The sequence below is a fragment of the Nilaparvata lugens genome, chromosome 9, assembly GCF_014356525.2.
Source record: "Nilaparvata lugens isolate BPH chromosome 9, ASM1435652v1, whole genome shotgun sequence".
NCBI lineage: Eukaryota > Metazoa > Arthropoda > Insecta > Hemiptera > Delphacidae > Nilaparvata > Nilaparvata lugens.
The window spans coordinates 10,483,082-10,508,241 of NC_052512.1; the positions used below are offsets into that span (position 1 = coordinate 10,483,082).

Genomic DNA, 25,160 nt, shown 5'->3' on the forward strand with positions numbered 1-25,160 from the left:
ACTAAGTAATGAGGCCAGTACCAACTACTCAGTATGGAGAGCGACAAAGAAAATAAAAAGACCAGTGGAACAAGTGGCACCAATAAGAAAAGAAGATGGAACATGGGCTCACAGCAGTAAGGAAAAAGTGGTTTTGTTTGCAAACCATCTTGAGAAAACATTTACTCCTCATGATGATAGAGTGCTCAATGATGGAATGAATGTAATCATACAGCCAATACTTTTGGATAATATCCCTCCAACATCGCCAAGAGAAGTTAAAAAAGAAATAAATAATATGGCAAAGAAGAAATCACCCGGATATGACCTCATAACAGGAGAAATACTTCAACATCTTCCTAGAAAAGCAATTGTGAAATTGAGTCATATTTTCAATGCAGCTTTCCATTTAAAGTATGTGCCAAGTTTATGGAAAGTAGCCGAAGTTATAATGCTACCTAAGCCCGGAAAGTCACTAAATGAAGTAACCTCTTATAGACCAATAACACTCTTACCGGTACTATCAAAACTTTTTGAAAGATTACTGTTGGCAAGATTAAAACCAATTCTACAGGATAAACAACTTATACCTTACCACCAGTTTGGATTCCGTAGTAAACATTCAACAATTAATCAAGTACACAGACTAACAGATGTAATGGAAAGATGCCTTGAGGAGAAAAAGGTATGTTCTACTGTCTTCTTGGATATTGCCCAAGCTTTCGACAAGGTTTGGCATGAAGGCTTGTGCCATAAATTAGAACAAGTCCTACCCGCAGCATTTAGCCAATTATTGAAGTCCTACTTGGACGAGAGATATTTCAGAGTGAAGCTGGATGATGAATATTCTACACTAAGGCAAATTAAAGCTGGTGTACCCCAAGGAAGTGTGCTAGGGCCAGTTTTGTATACACTGTACACTAGTGACATTCCAAAGCCAGCAGGAGTCACTATAGCTACATTTGCAGATGATACTGCTATTCTCTCAGTCGCAGAAGATATTGAGGAATCTACAGAAAAGTTACAAAGAGCAGTTAATGAAGTAAACACATGGACAAATCATTGGCTAATTAAACTAAATGATACCAAGTCTGTACATGTGAATTTTACTAATAAAAGAATTCAATATATTCCAGTATATATAAATGAGAAAGTCATTCCACATGCTAATACTGCCAAATATTTGGGTATGACGCTGGATGTCAAGCTCAAATGGAAAGCACACGTCAAGAAGAAAAGGGAAGAACTAGGAATTAAATTCAAAAAGATGTATTGGTTGCTGGGAAGAGGATCCAGGCTGTCCATATACAACAAGATTCTACTATATAAACAGCTACCGTACTGAAACCAGCATGGACTTATGGCATTCAACTTTGGGGCTGTACTAAACCATCCAATGTAAAAATTATCCAACGATTTCAAAATAAGGTACTAAGAAATATTGTTGACGCTCCTTGGTACATCAGAAATGCTGATCTTCATCGCGACCTTCAATTGGAGACAGTCACGAAAGTTATTGAGCACTTTGTGGCCAAGCATGAAGAGAGACTCCACCAGCACGACAATATAGAGGCAATCCAGCTGCTTGATGTTGATAATCTGGTCAGGAGGCTCAAAAGAACAAAACCGCATGAGTTAGTGAAGTGAAATTTGTGTTGTGAATTGATGGCTTGAAGCTGGTTTTAGTGATAGTGAAATGTTCATCCCTTCAAACCAAACAAATTATTATTGGCCTACTAACTTGATTGTATGAAACTATTTTATAGGATACAAACTAGACTAAGTAATTGTAGTCAAAAACTAGACAAACTGAATCATAGGATGAGGTTTGAAAAAGTCCATTTAGTAAAATTAGGATAAAATAAATAGCTTGTTAGTCTCAGACTAGGTGCTAATTTTTAAATAAAAAAAAAAAAAAAATTTCTATAATTGGAAACGTTTTTCCTTGACGAAATAAAACATTTCTAAATAATTCAAAACAGCTGAAACTTTACACTAAGTTATATACACTTCTCTTTATATTATTTTGTGTTTAATTTTCTAGTTTTTTGAAATTCAATTCAAACGTGACTTTGACAATGACTATGACTACGCCCCGTTTCAGAATGCCGATTTTCTTACTCCAGCTGTTTAAAGTCTAGAACTTGACAAAATCCCGAGCTCGGAAACCGGCCCCAAATTGAAACATGTGTGTGATCATTAACATAATGATCTTCATCTGATCAAATGTAAATAAATTATTATGCGTTTACACCAGAGTTTAAAACAAAAGTTTTCAACATAAGTTGATAACATTTTCTTTTGGCTGCTAGTTTTGTTATCAACAAAAGTTAATAACTTTGTCACGTGTTTTGTCTGTAACTGTAGTTGTAGGGTAGGGATGCTTGGCGAGGGGGTTGCGGGGAAGATAGTAACCTGTTATTGACAAAAGTTAATGCAATAAAATAGGCTTTTATTATTAACATAACACATTTCCTTTGATCTTTACCGACTCTCGATGGATAACATAAATCTTGTTAATAAAAAGGGATTTTCTGTTGAAAACACGAGTTATTTACTTTTTTCAAGAGAATTTTTTGTCGATTAAGTCAAGTTGACAAGTTTTTATTAATAAATCATGTTATCAACTCCGGTGTAAACGCAACTCAACATGATGTTATTGACTTTTGTAATTAACATCAGTTGAAAACAAGAATATGTTAAAAACTTGTGTTATTAACTCCGGTGTAAACGCAGCTTCTACAGTTCAATGAGCAAGGAAAGTTGTGTGAGTGTACCACACCAGATTTTATTTCGTATAAGAAATATAGTGAGAAAAGGTTATTTCGATTTCTATTTCTTATTTGATGCAGTCTCCTACTGTCAGGTAATTGCATCTAAGGTATGATAGATCAATAATTGATGAAAAATCAAGGGTGTACTCACTTTACACGTGTGCATTATTTGTTCACCATTTGAGGAGGTATCAATTCTCTCAAACCAACTGGCAAACGACTCGAATGGCACCTCTGTGCGTTTCACAAAGTTCGTATTACCATCCTTGCCATAATGGAAAATTTTCGTTACATAATATTGGTTCAGTAGCAATTCTTGGCTATATCCTTGTACTGATGTTGGCTCCTGATAAGTGCATCTTCAAAATAACATACTCATTAGAATATTTATGAAACAATATAAAATCTTATGACACCCTTTATTTGAAAAAAATTTTTTAAATATTTTAACAACTAGTTTCGGTGATCACACCATCGTCAGGTTTTAAAAAGTAGCTCATGTCAATGAAGTGTTTTTCATTAGAATATTTATTGAAATTAACATTCAAGTTCAAGGTTAGCAAGGTAGATAGATTATTTGGATCAGTAAACGTTTCTCTATCATATTCCATCAATTTCTGGTAGATAATAATATAAAGAAAAGATAGCATAAGAAAATAGCCCATGGTATAGGGCGTCAAGTTCCAAATTTCAATGTTAACTCAAGCTGGTAATCCTAAATATCGGGGGACCGAGCTTCGCTCTGGAGTTTAAAAGCATAGAAAATTTGTAACGAAAGATTGTATTTATAGTTTATATTTATTTATTCGTTTTCTCATTCGTACAATTATTTTCACAGTTATATGAAAAGGCACAACAGGCTTATGCTCAAAACTGTCCCGTTTCAAATTTATACTACAGTCCAAAAAATGTAGGTTAAGCCACTGTCACTCATCAAAATAACAATTTATTCACAATTCAAAAAACCATCACATCATCAATTACAAATAGATATACTATGAATTCGATTTAGAATGATTAACTATGTTTGCTACAATATTTGTTAATACACTATGTATCACTAACAGCATCTAGTTACTATTTTAGACTTTCTGAAGTAAACATGTTTTCTAAAAAAAAGAGAAATAAACGAAAATAAGTTTTTTTTCACACGTTCGTTTTTTTTAACATGTTTTCTAAAAAAAAGAGAAATAAACGAAAATAAGTTTCTCTTGCTGAATTTTACTTCTCGTGAGATCAGCTGGATGATCCCACGCACATACACTCGTTCACTCTCTTCCATCACGGTATCGACAGACGACAAAATTTCCAGCTGCCTCTCCAAGGACGTATTTATCCTTTTAATTTCCTTCAGCGAGTTATCAAAGAGTTGAGACCTAGTGCAATCTAGTGCGATTTTCGTAAAAATCGTCAGAGCCGTTTTCGAGATCCGTTGAAAATGAATATATACCCATATAACCAGATAACCACATAACCATTTATATATACAGAAATTGCTCGCTTAATATAATAGGATACTTATTTTTCTCATTTTTGGTGGAGCAAGGTGCCACTGGTAGTCTCTCATACTGTGCCGCTCTTACTTTCTCACCCCAAAAACACTAATAATAGACAATAGTCGCCAGTAATCGGTGTGAGTAGTGGAAGAAAAATATAGAATTATAGAAACATTGAATCGCCTTGAAATTTGAAGTTGAAATACCATGAGATATTTTCTTATGCTATCTTTCCTCTATGATAATACAAAGTATCCATAGAACGGTAACTTTTGAAGCCGTCATAAAACGAAAGTGGTAGCGGAACATTTATAGTTAAATAATCAAGAAATAGTAGATGAGAGGGTTCATAGTTTAATGGAGCGGGAAATATAGTAAAATTTAAAGTTCAAAACTTGCCATTCAAGAATCATTGATTTATGATTTTCTGTGAGGAATATATTGTTCATTTGAATTGATTATAATTCATTGCATTTGTGATGTATCTTATAGTTGAAATGTTTGTACTGTGTGGAAATGAGTTTGAATTTGAAATTTATGCCTTTAATAATTTCATACTTGACTTTTATTTTTTTTTTTGAAAACTATCATTGAAGAAAGACAGATTTCCTGGAAAAGAACGAAGGAGTGAGTCAATTTTTTTGTCCAACAGACTCGACCTGTCAAATGGCTCGAAGAATACGTGTTTGAAATTTGAAGCTGATTGAACAACACTTTCTAAAGATATTGTAGAACATACAAACAGACGGACAACGTCTTTGGCATAATTCAAAAGTGAGAATTCGCTAACGCTCGTTCAACAAGATTTGAGCTCTGTCACTTCATTAGATAGCACTGAGTTGAAGAACTTATTGGAAATACATTTATTGAGAAACAGTTTGATTGGGAACTGCCGTTTCATTCCAGAGCTAACCAGTTTCATTCTATACCCGGGAGTAAAGATACGGTAATTATTCAAATCTTAATGTTTCATAAAACAGAATTTCATGACGGGAGTTTCTTTTATCAATACAAAATGATAATAACGATTTTGATTAAATTTCTATCACAAATATCTCTCAAAAATAATCTAGCTTTTACTTCCCGTAGCGTAGCTCGGGTGCCCCGCTAGTACTTTTATTGTATTGATTTTTGAATTGTACATACTTATTGCTTAAGACTCTGCTTCAAATTTGTCATACACATGACATCAAAACCCATTCAATTTTATTGGAATATTATTTTGTGAATTGGAAATCTGGTAGCGGATTCAATTATTTAATGTAATTGATAAAGCGAGAAGATCTCCAATGTCCGAAGATGAAGCGTGTGTTTTATCACGTTCCTTGAAGGCAATATCATGATTTTTAGCTCCATGCTATACAAACAAGAGTGAGTCGACTTTTGGTCTGTAAATCAAGGCTGCATGTTTTTTTCACGTAAATAGATTTCGAATTTTTCTTTCGAGGCCCGTATTTTTGAACCGTTTGTGAAGTTATTTGTTGAGTTAAGGCATTGGTTACCTGAAGGATTCTGTCTTGAGAATTCAATATAGGCTGTCACAGTTCGGGCAGTTTAAGCCTGCATAATTGTGTTTTCAGGATTTGATTTTTTTAGGGAAAACTGGTGCTTTGATTTAATCAGCTGGCAGAAGTTTTTTCTATATATTTATTTATTTATTTATTTATTTAAAGTCGGGAATGGTTTAACCGGGCCTTTGAGGACCAGGCCAAGGGACAATTTTCAAGGTAAAGTAGGATAATAGTTCATTATACTTTTTTTTTCTTTTCAGACCCATAATTCTAAATAATAATTTTTATTTTGAAAAACCTGAACGACCTGAAAACCCATTATAGTTCTCTCTATTCCCGCCATCTTGATTACATATTTGGTGAAGGCGCCGGGTTACAAATTGTATCCAGGTGGAGAAAATTAATTGAATTTAATCGAATGTATGGCCAAGTGAAGATTTGAAATTATGACCCTCGTTCAAATACAAATGTAAGGTAGGCTACTCACTCCAGATTATCGAGAATAAGTTCAGCGTCTTCGGGAATCTTTGCACCAGCTTCAACAATTATGCCTGAGGAGCCAACATCAGTTTTGAAAACTCCATCAGCACCCAGCACATCGTGCAACACGAAATCTCTCCTCTCTTCTCCATTAGATAACCTGTAGAAAGAAAGTCACTGTAACAACTGTACTCATCCCATCAAAATCTGCCCACTGCCAGATACTGATTTCAGAACGCGAATTTCACCGTAGTGTTATCTCCTGGTGTTATTTAGCTCAGTAAAATTCCGGATGCTCTACAATAGATCAAATATTCTCGCTGCGACAGATTCTAGAGAAGGCTCATGAATACAAAATAGGAACCTCCCACCTCTTCTTGGATTCCACCGCGGCCTATGACAGTATCCTGAGAGTAAGGCTATTCGAAGCCATGGAGGAATTTCAATTCCCAAGGAAGCTAATCAACCTCACAAAAGCATCCTTGTCTAAAGTTGTATGCCGGGTGAAGATACAAAGCCATCTGTCGGAGCCTTTTGAGATGGAGGCAGGGCTGGGACAAGGAGATGCTCTTTCATGTTTGTTATTTAATATAGCTTTAGAGAAAGTCATTCGTGAGTCAAAAGTCAACACTGAAGGGAATATTTTTATATAAATCAACCCAAATTCTAGCGTACGCAAACGACATTGATATCATTGGAAGATCGGTGAATGAAGCCTTTAAAAATATTAAAACTGCAGCATTGCAAATGGGCCTTCACATAAATGAAAACAAAAAAAAATCATGATCACATCAACGAACCACAACATCGGGGAGAGGCTTCAGATGGATGATAACTGTTTTGAGGTTAAAGATGATTTTGTATACCTGGGCTCCCTCGTCGATGGTAAAAACGAATCAACAAAGGAGAAAAGGAAAGGAGAAATCTCCTGTCCAGCAGATGCTTCTATGGTCTCTCCAAGTATATAAAAAACAAAGTGCTGAGCAGAGCCACAAAGTTTAAAATTTATCGCTCGCTAAACCTGCCAGTACTCATGTATGGCAGTGAAACATGGACACTGTCCAAAAAAGACGAGAGTCAACTCAAAGTTTTTGAGAGGAGGGTACTGCGAAGCATCTGTGGTGGAATAAAAGTGGATGAGACCTGGCGGAGGAGGAAGAATGAGGAGCTCTACCAAGTATATCGTGAACCTGATGTGGTCAAAATGATCAAAATTGGTAGACTGCGATGGGCTGGCCACCTTATTCGGGCAGATGAGACATACCCACCAAGGAGACTCATGCTGTACAGGATGGAAGGGAGGCGAAGACCTGGAAGGCCAAGACTGCGCTGGATGGACGGTGTTGACAAGGACGCACAAGTGATTGGAGCCAGAGGTTGGAAAGTGAGGGCGGAAGACAGAGACGAATGGAGGAGAATACTGGAGGAGGCCAAGACCTGCAGCGGGTTGTAGCGCCACTGATGCTGATGATGAAAATTCAGTGCCGGAGAACTGAGTTTGTGTAAATTTTATGTTTATTTTGTTGGAAAATTACATAACATATTAATATGGTGTATAAAGAGAGAAACATACTTACAATCGGTTATTAGAGAGATTAGTTGCTAATCCTTCCGATAGTTTTGTCAATCCCTCTGAAAAGCAAAAAAAAAAAAAACCGTGAGTACAAATGAATTGGTGAACTTGATTGAAATAATGTGAAGTTCCAATATTCCAATAATCATGTTCAACGTTGCTTATTGTTTCAATTTGATTTGATATCATTATAACATAGTGAGTGAAAAATATCATGTTCAGCAAATTCAGAAAAACTACTTCATTGCTGAACTAAAATCTACTACTACTCTTTGACTTGCTTCTACTGAATCTATATTTTTTAGTATATTTTATAATACTTTTTGTGTAGTTGAGAAGTTGATATTGTGGTGATTATTCATATTGAATAAAAATACTATGAAATTGTCAAAAACGACAGATTTATTGATAGTTAGAAAGACCGGTTTCGGATGTTACACCATTATCAATCTCTAGTAATCTGTCTATCAATAAATCTGTGGTTTTTGACAATTTCTTATTATTTTATATTTTATTAGGTACTCTATAAGGTTGTCTAGGAGTATGAAAATTAGTGGAGTAGGTTCATGTTATAACAGCAGTGAAGAAAGATAGGAGACCAGCGATGACGATTCTCTGCCTTGTCACTGCCTTCCATAGAGAATAGCTGTTACTGGTATATTCGATAAACTGTTCATTTTTGTTGAGAAGATGAATTTTCTGTTGATTTATTGACCGAGCGAAGTGAGGTCTAAGATTCAAATCGACGGTTTGGCATTTCCCTTGATGTTTGAATGTTTATAAGTTTATATGTTGCGCATTTACGGCGAAACGCGGTAATTTTATTTTCGTGAAATTTGACAGGTATGTTCCTTTTTTAATTGGGCGTCGACGTATATACAAGGTTTTTGGAAATTTTGCATTTCAAGGATAATATAAAAGGAAAAATCTGGTTTGGCGCACTCACACAACTTTCCTTGTCGTTATGAAAATTGATCACCTGACGCTAGTGTTCCCGCGCATCTCAAGTCTACTATTCAAAGATTTAAGCCAGCTGGTGACAGGGCAATAACGCTGGAGACACACATGAGGTCTGCTATCTCTTCATAGTGAATGATTTAATAGAATCAACAATAATTTGCAATTGAATAATCACATTTTCTCGAATTTAAAGCTTATTTTCAATTTCAGGTGAAAATGTTACTGAACATTAATTCTAGAGATTTTCATGCTCAATCTACTCCACTTGATTTTTTTCGTTTCAGTTGTATCTGAAGCCTGATAATTGGGAATCTATCTGCATTGATGGGGCGAAGCTCCTGAAATTTTTACAGATATGGGACTTGTGGCAGTTGATGAGCTTATCGATGACTATTTTAGGTATGAATCAAAATCGTTGGAGCCGTTTTCGAGAAAATTGCAAAAAACCCTGTTTTTTACAACATTTTCGCCATTTTAGCCGCCATTTTGAATTGCATCAGATCGAAATTGTCCGTGTCGGATACTTATATCGTGAGGATCTTAAGTTCCAAATTTCAAGTCATTCCGTTAATTGGGAGATGAGATATCGTGTACACAGACGCACATACACTCATATACACACACACACACACCACACACACACACACACACACACACACACACACACATACAGACCAATACCCAAAAACCACTTTTTTGGACTCAGGGGACCTTGAAACATATAGAAATTTAGAAATTGGGGTACCTTAATTTTTTTCGGAAAGCAATACTTTCCTTACCTATGGTAATAGGGCAAGGAAAGTAAAAAGGAGCCTTCTTCATACATCAATATCAGAGTAAAAATCAGACTATAGAATTATTCATAATAAATCAGCTGACAAGTGATCACACAGATGATGTGTGGAGAAGCCAGTCTAATGCTTTATTTCCATAAGTTCTATAGTTTCAATCAGGTACTTGTGGGTGAGAATACTGCGTGAGGTCTATTGTTCACAGAACTACTAGTTAATAAATGTTTATAAAATTGAAATCAAGAACTATATTAATTTATCATATTTCTAAATTGTTGGCAAACGATCTGGCAAAGATGTACAGCTAGAAAAGGAATAACGTTGTCTGCTTTGTAGAATGTAAGACAAGGATAGAAACACCAATAACAATCAAAAATACTGCCATTAGAACATGTACCTCACAATGGAATACCTATCAACGTTCGAAAATACATACATTCATTTTGAATGATTCAATTTCGAAATGAGATGGATATTCATCCACAATTTAATAACCTTTATACCAATCAAAACTTGTATCACATTATTAAAACTTGACACTGTGAAAGACAAGTTTTGATTTTCTCCCCAAAGTTTTTGGAGACTCTCTATAAATTCAGAATGTGAATCGAGAACGTTCCAATTTGAATATAATCCAGCACATGCTGGTACCTATTGGTAGAGATTGGTATTAAGAACCATTGAATGGCTTCCTTCCTTGGCGTTGGAGGAGCATAGTTCGGGAGTTTGAAACTCGTAGCGCTGAGTGTAGTGAAGCTTGCAATGCAATCTCTCTCTTCCACAACTTTACCACCAGACCACTTCCCCTCGAAAAAGAAGGTATTCCAAATGGTTAGTCTTTCATGAAAGAACTCACCCCCAATGAAAAAATGTATTCATAGTTGCAGGCTTCCATAACTAATTGATTGTTGTAGACTGGCCTGAAAATGTTCTTGGCCCTTGAAGCCTCTAGAAGAGGCGGGGTCGCGTCGCGACAGTCGAGACTGACGACATTCGAGGCCTACGACCGTAGAGTACTGTTTTACAGTCCTCTACGGTCGTAGGCCTCGACTGTCGGGAGTGTACGAAAATTAGAGTGGCCTCAACTGTCGCCTAACGCAGGCGACATTTGAGGCCACTTTTTCAGGAGTCCTCTCCCGTCGTAGGTCTCGACTGTCGGGGCTGTACAAAAATTAGAGTGGCCTCAACTGTCGCCTAACGCAGGCGACATTTGAGGCCTCTTTTTCAGGAGTCCTCTACCGTCGCTGGCCTCGAATGTCGCTGGTCTCGACTGTCGGGCCTGTACAAAAATTAGAGACTTGCTTGCAGCAGGCGACAGTTGAGGACACATCCTACTGCGATTCCAGACAAAATACATTTCATAATGATTATAACTTCTGATTTGTTGAAAACTAAATAATGGAAACTTCCTTCATAAAAAAAGCATATGAACTTTGAAGGTAGATAGTGCTTATCCTTGAAGGATTTTCAGAACGTCGTATGATGTTATCATCATATAAAAGTAATCATGTAATTAATTCCATAAGCAACATCGTTAATGAAATAAATGAACAATTTAGTTTTTATGAGAAAAGCTCAATTTATATATAGATCAAGAAAATGTAGAATGTGAATGTGTGAAATTGATTAAAGTTATTGATTTGTAACAGGATATTGATTCGTAGAATAATATCCTACATCTATCATGAACTGAGAATTTGACATCAAAGTATCAAAAAGGTATTTACGAGTTTGAAAATTTCGTTTTTTATAATGAAGCAACTGAGGTTTATTTACAGTTGTAAAGTTGCAATACTTATTCATAATATGGAAGGAATAATGGGATATTATTCAATTGCTGGTAAATCCATACAAATTAAATGATAATATTCTTTTGGTGCTGTCTACCATTCTGGAGAGCCTAGCACAGGCGACAGTTGAGGCCTCTTTTTCAGGAGTCCTCTACGGTCGCAGGTCTCGACTGTCGGGAGTGTACAGAAATTAGAGAGGCCTCAACTGTCGCCCAACGCAGGCGACATTTGAGGCCACTTTTTCAGGAGTCCTCTGCCGTCGCAGGTCTCGACTGTCGGGGCTGTACAAAAATTAGAGTGGACTCAACCGTCGCCTAACGCAGGCGACATTTGAGGCCACTTTTTCAGGAGTCCTCTACCGTCGCTGGCCTCGAATGTCACCGGTGTCTACCGTCGCTGGTGTCGACTGTCGCAGGACTCTTCTGTCGTTTGCCTCGTTTGACATCGACACGAAGAGGCTAGCCACTTACTGTGAGAAGATCCACTTTCAACTGTCAGCAATCCTCATGAATAACATCATTGCTTCCCATTTAGTCAGTGCTGACCGACTCGGGTACTCTAAAGGGTAGTTCACTTCTTACAGTCAGTATTGCTAGTGAATGGCATCAATGTTTCACCTTTAACTAATGCTGACACTGTCTCAGTGTAAAGCTGCTTGGTTGTGTGTCAGCGTACCTAATAAATAACATCGAAGCTCGTCACGCTCAACTAATGCTGACATTTTAGAGTGAATCTCACTATAGAGCAGCTTGGTTGAATGTCATCATACCTCGTGAATGATATCAATGCTCCTTGTTTGGTAGGAAGTTTAGGAACACCCCCTGTGCTTTGTTCCGCAGACGTTCCAATAGGTACTCAATATGAATGTTCATACTGAAGCACACTGCTAATTTATGATGTCAGAATAGTGTGATATTCGTAGAAAGTCACTTGTTGCAAATCTTGAGATTGACACTCAAAACTAAAACTGCTGCAACAGTCGTATGGGAATGCGTGAAATAGTCGAATCATGCATGAAATGAGGGATAATTGAATGCTCTACAATCTCGTAATTAGCACATTCTTGTTTCATCAATTGTTGAAATGTTATAAGACTTGAAAGAGCGAAAATATGGAAGAGAAACTGGTTTTTGGAAAATGCATCACTGTAGAACATAAATATCTTGAAAAGTATAGGATTTATCGAAAACCTCTACCAAACAAAACTTGTAGGAAATTCATTAAGCTTCATTTTTATGTAGTTGATTATGTCAATAGAACACATTGTTTCCAAGATATTTGCATGTAAGTAATAAGTGGAAAAAATGTAAAATACAAAACTTGTTGGTAATTTTGTAAGCTTCAATTTTTCACAAAATACAAATGTTCATAAGCTGCATAGTTTCCGAGATATATTCGAAAAATGAAAAAAAATTACTCTAAACTAAATTTACTACAGGTAATTATTGACGCGCCCACCTTTTATCTGTCAAAACAGAAGTCTCCCATACAATGCTCACCACAGTCAATGAATACAGAACAGTGTTCTGTGTTCAGTATTCATTCACAGTCTGTTTATTGGACTGTGAGCTCACTGTCATTCTGCTACTGTTTTACGTTACTGTAATTACGGTGCAGAAAATGGTGTTTCAGATCACCTGATCATAAAGATTTTTCAATATCATTTTGAAAATGATCCAAATCATAGCATTGGATTCAAAGCATAACGTCTCCCATGTTAACATAATCAATATCGGGGACCGAGCTTCGCTCTGGAGTACAAAAGCATAAAAATCTTATGTGGCGCACTCACACAACTTTCCTTGCCGTTATGAAAATTGATCAACTGACGCTAGTGTTCACGCGCATTTCAAGTCTACTATTCTAAGATCTGAGCCAGATGGTGACAGGACAATAGCGCTGAAAACACACGAAGTCTGCTATCTTTTCATAGTGGATGATTCAATAAAATCAACAGTTGCCAACAGTATGCAGTTTGAGCTTATTTTCAATTTTAGGTGAAAGTGTTACGAAACATTAATTGTAGAGATTTTTATGCCCAATCTTTTCCACTTGGAATTTTTTGTTTAAATTGTATCTGCAGCCTGATAATTGGGAATCTAAAATCAAACTTTGCATAGATGGGGCGAAGCTCCTGAAACTTTTACAGATATGGGACTCGTGACAGTTAATAGAGCTTATCAATGAATTTTTTAGGTATGAATTTGATCAAAATTGTTGAAGCCGTTTTCGAGAAAATCGCGAAAAACCCTGTTTCTGACAACATTTTCGCCATTTTAGCCGCCATCATGAATTGCATTTGATCGAAATTCTTCGTGTCGGATCCTTATAGTGTAAGGACCTCAAGTTCCAAATTTCAAGTCATTCCTTCAATTGGGAGATGAGATATCGTGTACACAGGCGCACATACACACACACATACAGACCAATACCCAAAAACCACTTTTTTGGACTAGAAATTTAGAAATTGAGGTACTTTAATTTCTTTCGGAAAACAATACTTTCCTTACCTATGGTAATAGGGTAAGGAAAGTAGAATATGTTTTACGAAAGAAGAAATTATAATAACATTTATACAGAAATGTTGTACCTAATCACAGTAAATTGAGATTAATTCCCAAAGGGAAGGCAAAAATTTCCCTCACAAAGGCCCAGTTGCACAAAAGCCGGTTAGATTTTAATATATGCATATAATGCACCACAGCCTAATCTATAGCTCAAATAGGCCTATCAGTACTATATAACCAATTTATACCCAATTTTCAATAATCCTTCAGAAATAAGTTATTTTCCATACGATTTAAACAAGCTAAGTGTTTGCTTGTCCAAAGAAAGTTATCCCCAACATTATTTTGTTGAGAGCTTGGTTTTGAACTTATCAAGTGTTAAAAGTTCAAAGATGAACATAGGTCCTAATTAGTAACTTGATTGGTGTTATAAATGATGAAAAAACGAATATCGTTCAAATACCAAAATTATTATTATATTGCCTGAGTTCTGAGTACAAGTTGAAAAATCGCAAATCTGTATAGAACAGTTCACACCGAGCTTACTCCAGTATTGCCTAATACCAGATTATCCTACTTTATGAAAATATGAAAATAATTGAAAATTGAAAAACTTCTGTTGAAAATAACATCAACAAACGTGATAATATAATACAATGATTTCAAATACAGAGCAAACTATACAAAAATAAATAAAGAAGCATAGATATGCCTACACAATTGAACCACAAATTTATATTATTTAGTGTACACACTACTCTGTTTCAGTTCTATTCACTGGGAGAATGCAAACATTTCCAACTACCAAAAAAATTTAGTGTTCACATTGAATTAACAAAAGTAATAGTATAATAGAACAGTATGACATTGACAACGTCTGGCACAGTGCAATCGGTCACAAAATCAGGAAGCAAACCTGGACGAAAGGAGTCCCCAAGGTCATTACTCCCGGCCACTCAGCCAGTCCAAGTCGAAGGAGACAGCTACCGAAACTGCCCCACTCCTACCTCCCCCGATACTTTACGCACGCACGGTGCTTGCGCACGAGCCCAAGTATAAACATTGGCTTGTTCAACCAATTAACGTTTCTAAACGGATACTTATAATGAGAAACAAAAAATTGCATTGGCTAGCGAGTTAAAACCCACGTATGCTAATATAAATAAAAAACTGAAAATTTCACTGTAAAACACAATAAAAAATCGATATTTTGTAAAAAAACAAAAAACATGAATATTTTGTAATTAAGAGTAGACCACTTGAAAGAGCATATTTTGAAGATGATTGTCCTAAAGTTTCATTGCTGTGGTGTTTATTGTTTGCATTTGCAGGGAGTACGAAAATGTACACTTCAAGGTCACACATAAGCCACAATAAATTTTTTTGAATTTTTTCAAAAGCATATTCGGTTTTGACTCAATGAACTTTAAAGCTTCCAACAAAAAAAGTTGAAATTTTTTTTTGTTCAAACAGCCTTAAGTAGGCCTACTTCAAAAACCGTCGACCAATGAGGAGAGAGAGTAGGCGGAGTCTATAGTATCACAGTGAGGTCATAATAAGTCTTTTTTTCTATTGGTCAATTGCTTTAAAAGCGTCGCAGACATTTTGTGGCAAGATTTTGATCTCTTTCCCACACAGAGAATCCTTTACTATTAAATGAGAAATTTCTGTTTATATGTTTAGATGTTTAGATGTTTAGATGTTTAGATGTTTATATGTTTATATCTTTGTATTTCACCGGATCTCAAAAACGGCTCCAACGATTCTCAAAAAATTTGGAACATTTTAGGTTTATGATAATTATGAAAATTCGATTGCACTAGGTCTCATCCCTAGGAAAACTCGCTGAACGACATTTAATGGATAATTCATCCGTTCATTTCCATGAACGATGAAAATTGTGCAAATTATCATGAGAAGGCAGTCTGTATAACAGTTTGTTTTGCTTGTTTTGCTTTTCTGCATTGTGTTGTGTCGACTCTGTTAGTGTGTGCATAGAAGTTATAGTACTAAGAAAATCAACGATTTTCCTGGAGCATCAGTGCTGGTTCATGACCTTATTCATGACCATAGCTGTCACTTGGTGGGAGAATGTATTTTAAATTGTAGTTGTATTGTTCCTTCCTATTGGCAGAAATTGTGATGAATATTTTCAATAAAATAGTAGCTGCCAATCACAGTTAACATTGGTTAGGTCTATCTAGTATGGACGATCACACAGCTCCTAGACCAGGCAAGTGTACCGTGGGCTTCACTCAGTGTCTGTCCTCTGTCATAAGCAGTACAAAATGTAGTCTGATCAGTATTTTGTTTTAATCATGGCGTCATAGATTCATAATATAATTAAGGAAATTATTATCGATGAAAGCTTCCATCAAAGTATTTATTGTGATGTAATTAAAGTATAATAATTGAGAGTAGTCCTTTGATTTGGATGGAAGATGGTAATGGTAATTCAAACTGATAAATGTTGGAAGGAAATGAACGGTATTTATGTTTTGTAGAAATTTAGAGTACCTATTAGAAGGAATTAAGATTTTTTGATTTAAAATTATTTTTGAAGAGGAAGCTATTAACCTAAACTTAAATGACAGTATTATTTTTGTTATAGATTTCATTTGTCTTTTTGATTCTAATGAAAAGTTTTCTTGATTATTTAGGAAACACCAATCATGTAATTTTTTTTAAATTACACTATATATGTAATTTATGTAAGAGAACTGACTGAACAAACTGGAAATAATACTCGAAAGACCTTGTTATGAAAAGTTGTTCAATCAACTAGTGAAATAAAGTTTGGTATTATGGAGTGCTATGTACTCATCTCTTTGTATAAAGGGCATGAACCTGATTACCAATAAATTCTCTTCTATTAAATCAAGATATTGAAGTAGGTAATGTCTATTTGTGTTTTAAAGTAATAAGTATTGATTTGAGTTTTATATAACCCAAAGAAGGTTGACTTCATGATATAACTGAAGTTAAGTTAATTTGTATTGTCCTGGTTTATTTTTTTTTTATTCTAACAGCGGTCGATGTACGGGTCCATCAAAGTACGGGTCCATCAAAGTATGGGTCCATTATTTGTAAACAACCTCGTATTCAGCCATGTCTGTTTACATTCAGCTACTCTACGATCTTTTCCATCGGTTAGAAAAGTATGATGAGCTGATCAGTGAACGAACCGGATATGATGTATTTTTTACTTTCCTTGCCCTATTATAACTCAAAAACCATTCACAGTGAAAAAACCCAGAAACGTTTCCAAGAGCACAAAATTCTCTAGAATTCAATGCCGAATTAGGTTCATCACAATGAATGGTGACTGAGACATAGACTCTCGAAAACACAATTTCCCGAGAATTTCCCGCTTTGAAGTTGGTTTATTGCTAGAATGATGGGAATGGGAGAGTAGTATAAAAAGGAGGAGTCTGGTGCACAAGTGCACCAGACTCCTCCTTCACCTCAAGGTCATCCAGGTCAACCACCCTAACCTCAAGGTCATCCAGGTCAACCACCCTAGCCTCAAGGTCATCCAGGTCAACCACCCTAACCTCAAGGTCATCCAGGTCAACCACCCTAACCTCAAGGTCATCTAGGTCAACCACAACCACCACAAGGTCATCTAGGTCAACCACACCCACCTCAAGGTCATCTAGGTCAACCACACCTACCTCAAGGTCATCAAGGTCAACCACACCCACCTAAAGGTCATCCAAGTCAATCACCTTAACCTCAAAGTCATCCAGGTCAACCACGCTAACCTCAAGGTCACCAAAAAAAAAAAAAATGAAAAAAAATTAAAAAAAAAAAAAAAATAAATAAAAAAAAATTAATAAAAAAAAAAAAAAAATAAAAAAAAAAAAAATTAAAAAAAAAAAAAATTAAAAAAAAAAAAACAAAACAAAAAAAACAAGAAAAAAAAATAAAAATAAAATAAAAACACTTGAAATTGGGAATAAATGGAAAAAAGGGAAAAAAGGGAAAAAAAAAATTCCCTACTGATCTTGAACTGCCCGCCGGTCGCCCGGTCACCCATCGCCACCGGTCGGAAGAAGTATCATATTCTATATAATTTAAGTCTTTAAACATAAATCCTCTATGGTGTAGTGGTTAGCAAGTCAGCTCCCCAAGTTGGAGGTTCTAGGCTCGAATCCAAGGCGGTGAAGGTAAGTATTAAAGGTCAGTATCAACAGAACCAGAGGATATATTTTTTGTATGTAGTGGGTGGACTGGCCCACCACTGCCAGTCATCCCGCCGCCGGTCGCCCCACCACCGGTCGCCCGGCCGCCGCCGGTCAGCCACCGCCGGTCGCCCGGCCGCCGCCGGTCGGCCACCGCCGGTCGTCCGGCCGCCGCCGGTCGCCCGGCCACCAGTCGCCCCACCGGTCGCCTCACCGGTCGTCCGACCGCCACCAACAGTCGACCTGCTGCGGCTGGCAATTGGAACAAAACTTCAGAAGCAATTAGCACAAGGTGATCCAGGAATCAACAAACTTGATCAGGCTTGCAAGGAGCATGATATTGCCTATTCCAAGAGTGGTGATACAGCAAGCAGAGCAGTAGCAGACAGCATCTTGGCAGAGAGAGCCTGGGACAGAGTGAGATCTGATGATGTGGGGGTGTTGGAAAAAGCTGCAGCACTAGCAGTCACCAACATTATGAAGGCTGAGGCAAAATTTGGGGGAGGTATGAAAAGATCACTGAAGGAAGTCAGCAGGGTGGTTGAGAAGGGGAAGAAACAAAAGATTCAACCATCGAAGAAAAAATCAATGAAAGGAGGTCGAGGTCTTTACTTGAGACATCAGAAACCAAAGGTTGGTACAGGTCTTTACTTGAGACAGCAGAGATCAAAGGTCGGTCAAGGTCTTTACTTGAGAAAGCAGAGAACAGCAACACCTTAGACATTATATTGAGGTACAATCAAAATCATAATGCTATACAAATATGTATATATATTGGATACATAGCAGATTAGATTCATTGTGCTGGAATCATCTGTGGAGAATAGACCTTTTGTCGATCAACTGTATATCTAGAACAATAGAGAAGATGGTACTCCTATTCTCAAAGTGGGCCGACTATGGTGAGTCAAATTTACCATCAATCTCCTCATTTGATCTGAAGATGGTTGAGGATCATGTAGGAGATGAGGAAGAGGAAACTGATATGGAGGAGGACAATGAGGTAGAGGTGGAAGAGGAAGAGGAGGAAGAGGAAGAGGAGGAGGAGGAGGAGGAGGAAGAGAAGGAGGAGGAAGAGGAAGAGGAGGAGAAAGAGGAAAAGGAGGATGATGTAGTGGTGAGAAATACTAGTACACCTATACTTTTGACTCGAAGGAGCATCAATTACCTGAAGGAAAGAGGTTGTGAGGTGATTCAACATCAATGACAGGGTATCGTCTCTAACTGAAACAGTGTTCTAGAGGTATCACTGAATATCATCCGAAGACTATCAGACAACATAGAAGACTTGCCAAGGACTAGTGCTGCAAAAGGAGTCTACAAGGAAAAGGAATCTACGACATCACCTGCTTGATATGGACCAAGGAGAAACATCATGGATACATCACTCTTCTGCATACTCAATATGATAAACAACTTGGATTTTGGAACAGAGATATACCTGCTTGTAGTAAACTTTTCAATGAAATGGATGTTGAATTGATCAATAAATAGCTAATTGTATTCCAAACTGTTTACTTATTACCTACCATCTCCTTAGATATAGTTTAGCTATAAGTGTATTCTGAGTGCCACTGACTGCGCTCAAAATGCCCATGCTCAGCCAGCGGGACAATTGCCAGCCGCAGCAGGTCGACTGTTGGTGGCGGTCGGACAACCGGTGAGGCGACCGGTGGGGCGACTGGTGGCCGGGCGACCGGCGGTGGCCGACCGGCGGCGGCCGGGCGACCGGCGGTGGCTGACCGGCAGAGGCCGGGCGACCGGTGGTGGGGCGACCGGCGGCGGCCGGGCGACTGGTGGCGAAAGTGGGGCGACTGGTGGCGATGGTGGGATGACTGGTGACGATAGTGGTACGACTGGTGGCAATAGTGGGACGACTGGCCGCGATAGTGGGGCGACTGGCGGTGATAGTGGGATGACTGGTGATGATAGTGGTACGACTGGTCGCGATAGTGGGACGACTGGCGGCGATAGTGGGGTGAATGGTGACGATGGTGGGGCGACTGGTGGGGCGACCGACGGGGTGATCGGTGGTGGCCGGGCGACCGGCGGCGGCCGGGCGATCGGTGGCAGCGGGACGACCAGCAGCGGGATGACTGGCAGTGGTGGGCCAGTCTACCCACTACATACAAAAAATATATCCTCTGGTTCTGTTGATACTGACCTTTAATACTTACCTTTACCGCCTTGGATTCGAGCCTAGAACCTCCAACTTGGGGAGCTGACTTGCTAACCACTACACCATAGAGGATTTATGTTTAAAGACTTAAATTATATAGAATATGATACTTCTTCCGACCGGTGGCGACGGGCGACCGGGCGACCGGCGGGCAGTTCAAGATCAGTAGGGAATTTTTTTTTCCCTTTTTTCCCTTTTTCCCATTTATTCCCAATTTCAAGTGTTTTTCATTTATTAATTTTTTTTTTGATTCTGTGTTTTTTCATTTTTTTATTATTATTATTATTTTTTTTTTTTTTTTTTTTTTTTTTTTTTTTTTTTTTTTTAATTTTTTTTTTCTATATATTTTTTTTTAATTTTTTTTTTCTTTTTATTTATTTTATTTTTTTAATTTTTTTTTTATAATTTTTTTTTTTAATTTTTTTTTTTTTTTTTTTTTTTGATGACCTTGAGGTTAGGGTGGTTGACCTGGATGACCTTGAGGTTAAGGTGATTGACCTGGATGACCTTTAGGTGGGTGTGGTTGACCTTGATGACCTTGAGGTAGGTGTGGTTGACCTAGATGACCTTGAGGTGGGTGTGGTTGACCTAGATGACCTTGTGGTGGGTGTGATTGACCTGGATGACCTTGAGGTTAGGGTGGTTGACCTGGATGACCTTGAGGATAGGGTGGTTGACCTGGATGACCTTGAGGTTAGGGTGGTTGACCTGGATGACCTTGAGGTTAGGGTGGTTGACCTGGATGACCTTGAGGTGAAGGAGGAGTCTGGTGCACTTGTGCACCAGACTCCTCCTTTTTATACTACTTGGGAGGTTTGTTAAGATTCAAGAATAGCACGTCAGTAAATTTATATTCTCAAACATGCTTCTCTCTGAATTCACTATATGATTTACAGAAAACTAAAAAGTTGGTAACCTAACATTGTATCTAAAGATCAGGATAGGCTAAGAAAGAATGAAATTTGTCTCTTTGTTTCTCTCCACATTGCCATTTCCTTCTGTGTCTGTCAATATCCTTGCAAAAACTGTCTTGTGAACCTTAGATTGAATATTCTACTTGTGTATGGCATGCTCACTTCGTGTGAAAAGACGTTGTTCCGGAGAAAAGATTTAGTAATCATACCCCGCTCAAAAAAAATCGTAGTCACTGGTTCTCAGATAGGGAGGGTGACCGCGCAGGCTATTACTCAAAGAGTCAAGGCATTTCAGAATGATTCCTCTTGAAGAAAATAAAGAATGAGGAATCAGGGTTGTGTGAGCAGTGAGTCCTTCTAGTTCATATTATTAAATAATCTGATTTGGGTAGCTGAAAGTTTCTCAACAATGCAACATAAAATGGAGTACGGTACTCTATCACTATTAGGAAGCTCATGGTATAGCAGCTCCGGAATCTCTATTTTTTTAATAAGCACAAATAGCGAAAGCGCAATGTAGACCAGGGGTTCCCAAAAAATGTTTCTATGTACTCCCTCACCTACCAGCGATGTCGAGGACCACCCCGGAATTTAGAGTTGGGAGGCACTGTGAATCGTGCAATTTCTTGAATCCCAGAAGCCTACTGAGTGGCTTATATCCGTACGTGGAATGTTTATTTAAATGTTATGAATGTGTAATTATAATAAGCCAAATCATTCATTCAGAATTATTTTCAGTTTGTAGATTGTTTCACCTATACTAGTCACAATCATAACCGACAATGAATTAGAATAGAAATAGTTTATAAACGTGGGGTAGGATAGCGATTCCATCAATCGCATGTTAAATTCGCAAAATAAATTTATAAACACCACATAAATATTTACTACTTATTCTCCATTCAGAAAAAGAACTTATTTATCAATCAGGAGAGCGTTATAGATTCCCAGTTGATTCATCCCAGCTTCAATATTAATCTTGAACAGAAATCAATAAAAATAAAATGCTATGAATCCTGTCCTTGTCAAGATGAATGAAATAAGTTGGTGCATGTATCCAGGTTTTATTCAAATACGGTAGAAATGGTCATTTGTAGAATTGGTCGGAAAACTGTAAGTGGGGTTGTATTATATATTGAATTAGAAAACAAGCACCTGTCAGGCAGTTCTGATTTATTACTCTGGCATTTCAAAACCTCAATTAAATCGATCATGGCCAGAATAGAGTCTGCTCCACAAGTAAAGTCCTAACTCCGCCTGATAAAGAATTTTTTCATTTCATTTCATTTTTTAAAGGATTAGTTTGGAGCTTAACCAATGAGAGATTGGATATTGGATATGATAAACTTTCATTTCCAAATATCTCATTTGAGAATCATTGATAATGCATTATTTGTCTGGAACCAGGTATAATCTAGTGCAACTTGCGAGTAGGCTGAAAAGAGGATACCGACGACACAGATTGAGATAATTATTAAGAAAAATGCAAATGCGCTATTCATATTATAACAGAGGCTGCAAATCCATGTAGGGCTGCCCGGAGTTTCATCGATTCCCGTGGACGCGAATCAGGTGATTTGGACCAGAGTTTTGCAACTGCAGATGAGATTAGTCGGTTTTGTGTTGACTTAGTTCAGGGCATGATGATGGTTTTCCTGGAATGACTGAATTTTCAGCTACTCTTTAGAGGATTCCACTTCTTGAGGAGCATTTTGAAGGGATTATTATATTAATTATAATAATTATGAATGGATAATTATTCAAATGAGTCGTCTTTTATGGTTTATTATCGTGCTAATTTCATAATTATACTATTGAAAACTAATTATCAAGGAATTTTCTTCTCATTTTCTTATTATAATTGTTTCATTTGTGCATCATGTGAATTAAGATTTATTTGATTTGATTATGTGTTATTACATTGTTGATATCGATATGTGAGCTGACGTTGTTGTAATATTTTGCCAATGTTCAACAATAAATTGAATTTTGATTCACCTTAATGTGTGATTGAAACTACTTAATCGGTTTTGCTAGTTTGTACTTCAATTTTTTTGTTTTCATAAAACTGAAATAAATGTGAGATTCTTGTATGCATAGCTTTTTTGTGAGTTCTCAACCAATTTTGTTCTATAGATGTTTGAATGAGATGTCACGTCTGAAATGTTGAAAAATCAACCACGGACAAAAGTAGGCTAATAAAAGAACGAATTTTTGATCGTTTTATATTTATAGGTATATGATTCTACAATGCGACGTTTTACATTTCAAAGTCATCAATTGAGGAGCCTCCTTGAAAATCACTGTCACATTTCTATCTTTTCAAGAAAGAAGCATATTTAATATTATTTAGTACTCAACTGAACAGTATTATCTCTAATTGTGTACGCCTGTACGGAAGATATGTAGTGAAATGAAGGACGTACAATCTCGAAATTTGAAATAGTCTATGTAATAATAATAATATCGAGGGTGATGCCCACATAAGCTCTTAGGCTTGTGCGTGGGTAATGATGGAAGGGATGATGATGAGAGATGACAACTAGGCTACTTTTTTGGTAGTCGGGACCGACGAATTATTGTCTCCTCCGAAAGATTGTGCTGTGGTCGAAGACTTTTGCCCCGGTCGAGATTCGAACTCTGGTTCTCTTGATTGTCAGACCCGTGCGTAATCACTTACTCCAACGAGCCACCCGAGTTCTCTATTCAAATATCTTATATATATTGAGGGAAAAGCCTATTGAGATTTGTAACATTGATGAAAAGTTATAACAAAATAAAACTTCTCTAAAGATCCACATTCAGGACAGAGCCAACAGAGCCAAATCGACAGAACATATCCTCCAAATTGACTAAGAATCAGCTGTTGGTAAGAATCAGCCAATTGAGGATATGTTCTGTGGATTTGGCTCCGTTGGCTCTGTCGTGAATTGGGGCCTTAAAAGACTTTCAGTGCTAACAATCTGAACAACTTCATTGTTGTTATCTAGGTTACAGCTCATATTTTAAATATGCCTTTTTCAGTCGATTCCCTCGACTATGGTTGGGGTTAGAGTAGCGATTTGTGGTCTTCGCTGTCACGAGGCGATCTTCATGAACAAAAAATTGGGAGAGGGCTGGAAATGATCTTGATTCAATTGAGGCATCCTTGATAAGTCTAATATGATATAGGTTTAAAACGGTTTCTGAGTACAGGGAAATACAGAGCGCCCAAAAAGAAGTCGAAATTTGATCTCCATTTCTAATCTATCGACATTTATGTCAAAACAAAGCCTCTGGCAAAATAAATGTAGATTTTTTTTGTGATTGATTAATGAATTTCTCGAGAATTAGATGCCTTACCAAACACTTAGGTTCAACAACTGCCCAATTATGATCTTTCAAAAAGTATAATAACTCATTCTAATATTTTTTTTTTTTTAATTCTTTTTTTTTCTTAGAAAGTACTAATAAAATACAATAAACCCATACAAAACTTGAAGAAGGTTCCTCACATGGGCAAAGCCTGTGTGCGAGGAAAATTCCTCATTCCAGTTATTTATTTATTTTATTTATTTATTTACAATAATGTGTGGAAGCAACAGATCAACAAAGATCCATTTTGCTTCCATTATACAAAATTAACAAACCAAAGTGAAATCAGAATAATAATAATAATACAATGAGAAAAGAAATAAGAAAAGAATAAAAATATATACATAAATATATCAATCGGAAAGAATAATATTATACGCATTGAACAGCCTGGGGAGTCGATTCATTGGAGCAAAAAAACCATTCAATGTTCTACAATAACTCACTCCAAGGGTGAAGGCAGATCTCCGCGATATTGGGGAAATGTAGATATTGACTTGGGCCAGCAGCTCAGGTGCGTCAACAGCATTATTCAGCAGCTTGTGCAAGAACACCAAATTGAGCACAGAGCGTCTAACACTGAGAGGATCAATATTGAAGATTTTGCAGAGCTCCATGCTAGGAAAACCAAGAGGGCAAGGAACATTGAATTTCTTAAAGTATAAGTG

The 25,160-nt window shown here is 37.1% G+C and overlaps 1 protein-coding gene across 1 annotated transcript in view; it reads right to left on the bottom strand.

Moving 5' to 3' along the window:
• LOC111054392 overlaps window positions 1-25,160 on the bottom strand; it is a 152,778-nt gene that overhangs the window by 88,184 nt on the left and 39,434 nt on the right. The window contains exons 6-8 of the mRNA XM_039435778.1: window positions 7,818-7,872; window positions 6,248-6,400; window positions 2,905-3,112 (exon numbers count right to left, since the gene is read on the bottom strand). Of these exons, the coding sequence (XP_039291712.1) occupies window positions 2,905-3,112; window positions 6,248-6,400; window positions 7,818-7,872 (416 nt within the window). The remainder of the gene's footprint in view (window positions 1-2,904; window positions 3,113-6,247; window positions 6,401-7,817; window positions 7,873-25,160) is intronic.